The 8,747-nt window shown below is 45.4% G+C and overlaps 1 protein-coding gene across 1 annotated transcript; it reads right to left on the minus strand.

The window, feature by feature from the left end:
• Positions 1–1,652: 1,652 nt before the first annotated feature.
• On the minus strand, positions 1,653–8,060 carry nefm.S (neurofilament medium S homeolog). The gene is given in 3 exon segments (NM_001088212.1): positions 1,653–3,809; positions 5,850–5,974; positions 7,004–8,060. Coding segments are annotated over 3 exon segments (2,733 nt in total). The 5' UTR covers positions 8,039–8,060; the 3' UTR covers positions 1,653–2,236.
• Positions 8,061–8,747: the final 687 nt, after the last annotated feature.

Consider the following 8,747-nt stretch of genomic DNA (forward strand, 5'->3'; position numbering starts at 1 on the left):
CTTGCGGTGGGTGCAGCCCAGGAAATTTTGTCGTATGGGGCCCTGCGATTTCTGATGGCGGTCCTGCCCGCGAGCCACACTCAAATGTAAAAAAAAAGTTTGAGAGCAACATAAGTGCACAAAAATTTCCCAGAGGGGTCAAATATTTGCTCTAATTGGCTATTGGTAGCCCCTATGTGGACTGGCAGCTTACAGGAGGCTCTGTTTGCAAATACACCTGGGTTTTATGCAACTAAAGCTTTTCCAGGAATTGAAAAACCTGCCTTGAGGCCACTGGGAGCAACATCCAAGGGGTAGGGGAACAACATGTTGCTCATGAGCAACTGGTTGGGGATCACTGTGTGGGTCAGATCAGGGCCGCATTTGTGGCAAGGCCACAAAGGCCCAGGCTAAGGGCGACAAGTTGTTAGGGACGGCAAGTTATTAGGGGCGGTATGCCCTTGCTGAGGAGCACTGGAGACGTGTAGCTCCCAGTGCGACTGCGCTTGCTAGAGCAGTGCATGCGCTAGGACTGCGCGGCCCGGCACTAGGACCGCATTGCTTAAGGGAACCCTTGAAATTTGGCACTGGGTCTGATTACTCCAGAGCTTAACAACCATCTGCAAAGTCTTCAACTGTCCTTTTAAATTTACTGATATTTTTAATTATCTGCATATATAAATAAGGGTGTTTTTTACACTTATTCCCATCAGTTACAGTGTACTGTATGGGTAGGGCAAGAAATTATTAGTAAGTATTACTTTCCCTGCCAGTTCCATGTTCCTCTTTCTTTCTTGTTTTTCTTTCTTTCTTAGACCCAATGTAAAGGTAGCACAGTACAGACCAGTGGAGCTCATTGTACATCAGAGCTGTATACCTTTCTGTCAAATCCTGACTTTAAAGGGGTTGTTCACCTTCAAACAACTAGTTGTTTTAAGATAGATCACCAGAAATAACGACTTTCTATTACTTTCTATTTTCTATGTGTGACAGTTTTTTCTAATGTTGAAGTGTAAAGTGTCATTTTTCTAAAGCAGCTCTGGGAGGGGGGGTCGCCGGCCCTGTAAACTGTTCTAACTTGATACATTTAATTGATGCATTTCTTATCATTTTTCAATTTAAATATTTAAGAAAGCATAGTTCTCTTCCACTGAATGAATAGAAAGGACGTATGTGCTACATAATCCTATAAACTGAACTTTTGTTAAACATAGGTGTTTATTGTCCCTTTAAACACGAGAAGTTTGTGTCATATTTAACCCCTATAGCAAAAGGTAACATTGTGCATATTTAGCCCACGTTGCATCTTATTTCTGAAGGAAAGGTGGTGGGAATACTTGGGAGCTGTCTATGGTCCTCACAGCAGATGCCACAATGGAGGGATCTCTGCTTAGTTTCTTAGCACTGAATGATAGTTCTGATTGTACTTACTATCTTTATTTCCATCAACATGGGATAATGCAGCACTTTGGGACTTGTAGCTAACAATATCACTTTATTCCCATATACCTTATTGCATGATGGTGAACTACAACTATCATCACCAATGAAAGCTTTTGGCTGCTGGATATCCCTGCATTCTAAGTGAGCTCTCTGCAATTAGGGAATGGAAAAAGGCTAATGTACCAGTGCTTGAGATGTCCCATGAATTATGAAGACAAATGACACGTGTGTTTGACATTTTCACTATAACCTTTTTATTGAGCAAGGTTCACTTCTACATAACCCATCAACAGGTTGTGTCACAATTCTCCTAGGTTCTCTCATGACCTGCAGTCTGTATTAATTGCACCAGTGAGGTAAACATAAGGATAGACTTCTTTTATTAAGGCGAGAAAATTTCTGTTTCACTGTCTCCCTACCCCCTTTTATTTGGCTCAGTTGGTTCTTTGCATAATTCAGCTCAAGACCCATAGCTATGCATTGACTGGACCATCAGTCATAGCCCACACCCACAGCAACTTAGGAAACCCAAAATAGTTCCTCATCATTTACGTATCATGCAGTCAATTGTTTTGATTTTTTTTTTGGATTTTTTTGTAAATTGCCGAAGTTGTGTGGGTGGGGGACACCTGGAGCTTGCATGCATATTTTCCCCACAAATATTGCACAGAAAGTAGTATTACAGTGTCTGGAGCCCCCAACCCAAGAGAGAACCCCCTTCTGCTAGAAGCCCATTAGAAGCTTTCACTTTCATGCAGTTTGTGTTATGGCTTGTTCAGTCCTGCTGCTTGCTGCAATTGTTGTACCTCTTATCTCACTTGTCCTCAGTAACTTCCTTGACTACTGCATGTGATGTGACCTTCTCCACCTTCTTGGTGGATACCAGCTTCTCTTGGACGGTCTCCTCATGCTCTTCCACTTTTTGCGTGACTGTGACTGACTTGGTGATGTACTTTGTACCATCCTCACCTTCACTTGTTGTGGTTTCAATTTTTTTTGTTATGACTACAGTCTGCTGGCCCTTGCTGCTCTCCTTATCCTCGGATGGACTGTCATCCAGGCCATTGGTGACCACAGCTTTGTCTTCACTCTCTTCCTTTACCTCCCCCTCTTCCACATCTCCATTCACTGCTGTATCTTCCTTTCCATCATCCCTCTGGGTGCTTTTTTCTTCCTCTTGTTTGGCACTTTCCTTTTCTGATCCTACAGATGCAGCTTTGGATACAGAGATTGTCTCTTCAGCACTCTTCTCCTCTGGGGATTTTGCTTGTTTGTCCTCTCCAGCATCTTCTTCAGCTCCCTCCTTAGTTTCTCCCTCATCAATTTCTCCCTTCTCTTCCTCTGCCTTCTCTTCCTCCTGTTGCTCAGTGCCCTCATCTGCATCTTCTTTTTCCTCACCCCCTTCCTCTTTTTCCTCTGTTTCTTTACCCTCACCTGTCTCCTCATCCTCTCCTTCATCTTTTTGCTCCTCTGCATCTTGTGTCTCTTCCTCCTCAGCTTCTGTCTCCTGCACTTCTGCTTTCTCCCTAACAATCTTAGTCTCTGTCATGGTCTCTTCCACTACTTCCTCAGCCTGTGCCTCCTCAGTGGTTTCCTCTTCTCCCCCCTCTGCTTCCTCTGCCTCTGCCTCTCCCTCTTTTTCTTCCTCCCCTTTGTCTTCATCTTTTTCTCCTTCACCGCCTTCCTCTTCTCCTTCACCACCTTCCTCATCTGCTGCTACTTCTTCCTTTTCTTCCTCCTCTCCTCCCTCTTCTTTTTCTGCCTCATCTTCTCCTTTCTCACCCTCTTCCTCACCCTCTTCTGCCTTAGTTTCTTCTACCTCTGCGTCTTCCTCTCCTTCCTCTTTCTCTTCCTCTTCCTCTGCTTTTACATCTTCTTCCTCTCCTTGCTCTCCTCCCTCTTCTTCTTCATCTACTTTCTCTCCCTCATCTTCCCCCTCTTCTTCCTCTTCCTTTTCTCCCTCCTCCTCTGCCTCTGCTTCCTCCTCCCCCTTCTCTTCTTCTTCCTCCTCTCCCTCTGCCTCTTCTCCTGGAGCAGCAGCTTGAACACTACTTTCTACAGCTGCCACAATTTCCTCCTCAGCTTCTTCTTCTCCCTCTTGTGTCTCCTCTCCCTGTTCCTCTTCTTCCCCTCCCTCTTCAAAGCCTAAGGCAAATTCATCTGCCATGGCAGCTAGTGCTGCTTCCATATCTGACCTGTCATCCTCAACCTTTGTCTCTTCAATAATCTCTTCTACAAATTTATGTTGCACTTTCACCCTTGGTGGTTCTGCTCGTGCCTGTTGCACCCGAGTGGAGGATATTGGGGTTGGCCTGTGAATAGCAGAGGGTCCAGTAGGGACACCAGAGAATGAGCTAAACCGGGTCTCTTCACCCTCTAGAAGTTTCCTAAAAAAAGAAAAAGAAAAAGGGTAATGCAATTAATTATACAAACTTTATGGACGTCAAGCTCAATTTTCCACAATAGAATGCAGAACCCACAAACTATTTGGCCTGCATTGTCTCAATTCATTTTTATTACCCTTTTATTTAACCCCTTCCTTCCCACCACCTTTTATTTGAATTTTGTTGTATGACATATATCTCTGTATTGCAAAGTGCACTTCTGGTTCGCCACTCTAAACCTATTTGTCAGCCACTCACAGCAGGAGTGTGTTGGTTGCAGTCAGGGGAAAAATAGATTCCATAACTTAAAATAAAGAAATTGTTACATATTTAAACAACTGTAAGAAAAATAAGAAACTCTATTTTTATAATAGCAAAAAATTTAACAAAAGTTCCTATTTAAAACAATACTGTAATACTGGTCATTTTAGAGTCGCTACCTAACATTGTGGTGTGCCAGCACTTGCATACCCCCCACTTAGCCAAGCCTCTGCTCCCCACCCATAGACAGCAACTTTGGACAATGGGTGACTAAGCAGAGGATCTTATGATGACTTTGCCCCCCTAACTTGTGTATTTTGAACGTTTTTGGTTATCAGAGAGTTCCTCATAAGTAATAATGGGAATGTATATTGTATTGGTACAGATGTTTTCCTTTGAGGTTGGGGCATTGCTGCCCTAAGACTCCTTGCCTGTTAAACTTATGTCATATAAGAAGATTAATAGGTGACATGTAACTGGTTAAAAAAGAACTTTAAGTGTGTTCTCTTGTCAAAGAGGCCAATAAACAACCGAGACAATGAAACCTATTTCTAGCAACTCCCAGCATCCTCAGTTGTTCTGTGATAATCTGAAAGCATTAGCATTAGTACAGTTACCAAGTTGATATTTATCACATTGTAGTCACTATGAGCAAAAGAAAAGCTGTAGCTGCACTACAATAGTCTAACATGCCAAGAGAAATACATGAAGGGAGAAATAAAATAATGATTTGATGTGACCACCTCCCAATATTCACTGGATTAGAAATTCCTAGATATGTTTGCTGATGCTTCTGGTTTGCTCTGTTGCACAAAGTTTGCCCTTTTGTTCATAAAGTGACATTGCTGTGGTAGGACTGGACACACCCACAATTATTTATAATCATTACCCAATTCTGTCCAGGGTATCCCATTGTGATATCACTAGAATTGAACACTGGTTAAAATAACTGAGATTGTCTTATAGCAAAACTATTTCCTTGATGATATCAAGGTGGAAAGTAAACATGTGAGGGTTGTGAATAACTGCCTATCTCATCACAGGTCTAGAAGCACCTTCTTCTACTCTCTTTTTTATCTTACTATCTTCAGTCAAGGCACATGAGCATATGAAGAGCTAGGAGCACACTGTACAGAATGGAAAATCCAGTTTCACACTGGAAATGGCCCACTTTGCAACCCTAAAATCCTCTACTTAATGGGGATGCAGATTTTGGAGAGTGCCTTACATCCAAAGCAGTTTGCTCAGCTTCTGAATAATATTCACCCACCCTGGCTTCCTCCCATTTCTACATTGGTCGTATGGTTCCCCAAGTTTTAATGACCTTCTAATCTGAATCTGAGTGTTTGTTAAATGGGACCATCCTTAGTAGGAAGGAGGCATTAAAGATCCATATTAATTGGTTAGTGATTTAATTAGGGCACTTGCAGAGCTGCAACATGTTGTTTTACGGATAGTTTTGTTCTATCATTCCGAGTGCTTCTTGCACTAACGGGACTCGTCTTTTTTTTTTTAAACTCCCTGATTGCTCTAATTGGGGCATACTGCTCTCTCTGTAATTCTGCTGCACTTGATCTCATATGCCTTATGGGCTGGGACAGCATCTTTCTAAAATATTTGCTGTTATGATTTAGGATTATGTTTTAATGAAAGATGATCTCTGCATGGAGCCTGATAGGCTAAACTGTACCCTTGCTCTCCTCCCACAGCCAGGGATGTGAAAGTTTCCAGCTCTGCAGTCTCTGCAGTGCTATTAATATTCTGCTCGCTCTACCCTAGTACCTGTATGCAGCAATTTCTATATCCAGAGCCATCTTGACATTGAGCAGGTCCTGGTACTCCCTCAGGTGACGCGACATCTCCCACTTTGTTCCTCTCAACTCATTGTCCAGCTGCTGGATGGTTTCCTGGGGGGCAGAGCAAGAGGAGGAAAGGAATCAGGAAAGAACAATAAAATGCACAGCTGGGAGCACATTCCCGGCAACATTATCCTGCCCTGCACCGAGTAGCTGCTTACTGCACCACATATATATATATATACTATGTCATATTGCACCAGGATACTGGGAGCCACACCCCCCTGCACTCAGCACTGCACCACAACGCCTGGCTATCCCTTAAAACTTCCACACAACGCAAATACAGGGGGAAACCCATCCCAGTACTAAAAGCTATGTTGCACCCAATCTAATCTGTAATCCTGTGCCTTGCCCCAAACCAAATAGATGCAAAGACACTGCACCACACCCTTTCCCCGCAGAGGTGCCCCCTTCCCTTTCATTCTACACTGTCCGGCTCATGCACGCCCCCTCAACAGTGAACTGCTCCATGTGACTGCAGAACTGACACATTGCGCACTGCGCCTTGCTGACCTGCACCTGTTTCCCAGCAAGGTTAGGGGGGGGATACCAAGGCGTATGGAGGGGCTGATAACCGTTTATTTTTTTAATTACCCTTCCCAAACAGTAGAGAACTTTGATGTAATTAATCTAGATTAACATCGCAGAGAAACTTTTCAACAATACAGTTATAATACACAGTTCCACATGCCAACTCCCCGGTCCCTCTCTATGCGGCTGCAGCTTTCCCGTCGCCTCCCTATTCATCACACGGGTCAGATTCCCTTTCAGCACCACCAGGAGTCGGACAGCTCCCTATTGCCCGGCGTGCTATTCCCATACGCTGCTCGCTGTCACTGCTGCTGAAAGGGAGCCTGGCTGCCGGGCATGAGCATTCAACAAGAACTGCGCAGTCACTGCTTAGTTTATGCATTAGACAAGCGACAGTGCCTCTCTGAGGCTCAGCCTGGCTGCCGGGCATGAGCATTCAACAAGAACTGCGCAGTCACTGCTTAGTTTATGCATTAGACAAGCGACAGTGCCTCTCTGAGGCTCAGGAAATATACTAGAAATCACCAGAGTATACCTGTTTATTACCTGATAGCTGGTCAGATCGTGGCCGTGTCTCTCCTCGATGTCGTTGAGTTGCCTCTCCAGAGACTCCTTGGTGCCCCTGACCGACTCCAGCTCCACCGTCTTGCTGTGCAGTTGCCTCCTGTACTCTGCGATGTCGTCTTTGGCCGATCTGATTGCTTCTTTGTTCTGTTCTGCAGCCTCGGTCAGCTTGGCGTACCTATTCCTGAAGACTTCTTCGGTCTGGAGCATGTTTTGGCTAGAGTGGCCTTCCAGCTGGGAGCGGATCTCCCTCAGGGCAGAGGCCAGGTCGGTCTTCTGGAAGTCTTTCCTCTCCACTGTGATGGATGAGGCTTGGATTTGCGCTAGGAGCTCACCGACCTCCTCTTCGTGGTTGTTCTTGATGAAAGCCACCTCTTCTTGCAAGGACTGCACCTTCTTGTCCAGCTCCACCTTCACCAAGGACGTATCCTCCATGTCCTTTTTCATAGCCCTGATTGCGGCCTCCGTTTCATCCCTGATACGAGCCTCCTCTTCCAACCTCTCCTTCAGCCTCTGCAGGTCGTCCTCCAGGTGTTCCGTGTCCAGCACGATCTGCGCCTTATCGTGGCCAAGAAGTTCTAGGTTTACGCGTAGTTCTCTCATCTCCTGCTCGTAGACCTCGCCCAGCTGGGAATATCCACTCTGCTTCTGCCTGAGGGCCTGGATCTCAGCTTCTATCTCCTTGTTCTGCTGCTCAAGGAAATGGACCTTCTCGATGTAGCCAACAAAGCGATCATTGAGCCCTTGAAGCTGCTCCTTCTCGCTGAAACGAACCTGCTTGAGGTCCCCATTGAAGGCAGAAGACTGGCTGAAATCCAAGCTATCATTAGAACTGTAGACTCTTGGGGCAGCGAGGTTGGTCCTCTTATAAGAGGAGATGGTGGTGGGACTGCTCCTTGACCAGCTCTGGGACCTGAACCCGCTGGATGGGGTGCTGCTGGTCCGACTGTAGCTAGTCCTGGTTTCTGCCATCCTCCTATAAGAGGGGTTTCCTATGGTTTCCAATGAGTAACTCATCCTGGAAGACTTTCTGGTTGTGTCTATGGCTCACAGCGACTGTATGAGATCTGGAGCCTCTTATATAGTCAGGGAAGATCCGCTAACACGGCAGGAACCGGCATTCTGCTGCTTGATTGGGAGGGGACTAGTGTCTGCACTACACGTGGGCAGAGCTTTCCCTAGGTAAGTACTGAAGCCTCCCCTCCCCCTCTGTCAGTGTGCAGCCCAGGGCTGAGCAGGCAGGATCCAGGGGGAGCTTAGCGCATAACTTTCTATCTGCATGCATTGTTACTGGCTTGCCTAGCATAGGCTTAAATTGCAGCCCACCCACATCAATCCTTTCCATCTCTTTCCAGACAATAGCCTCTAGTCAGCTTCATCATAAATGCCTTTCCTTCCCTTCTGCACCTAGGTATTCTGCAAGGAGACATATGAAACCCATTTTTGCCTTGAGGGCCCCTGTTTTATACTGAGCAATACTAAATATTGTGGTTCAGAGCCCCCTCAGTGACTAGGCTTGCTACAGTTATAGCACCTGTGCCCCCCTGGAGACTGCACTGATTCTGCATTATGGGAGCATTAATCATAACCACCCCCATCAGTGCTGTAGCAGGGATATGCAATGTGTTATTAATAAATAAATTAGGATATGTGTGTATGTGAATTCACACTGTGCAGAAGGTTTGTTGTCAGATTCTCATCTCAGTCCCTGCCACTGCTGGGAATT

This window comes from Xenopus laevis, chromosome 3S (assembly GCF_017654675.1).
Source record: "Xenopus laevis strain J_2021 chromosome 3S, Xenopus_laevis_v10.1, whole genome shotgun sequence".
Lineage (NCBI taxonomy): Eukaryota > Metazoa > Chordata > Amphibia > Anura > Pipidae > Xenopus > Xenopus laevis.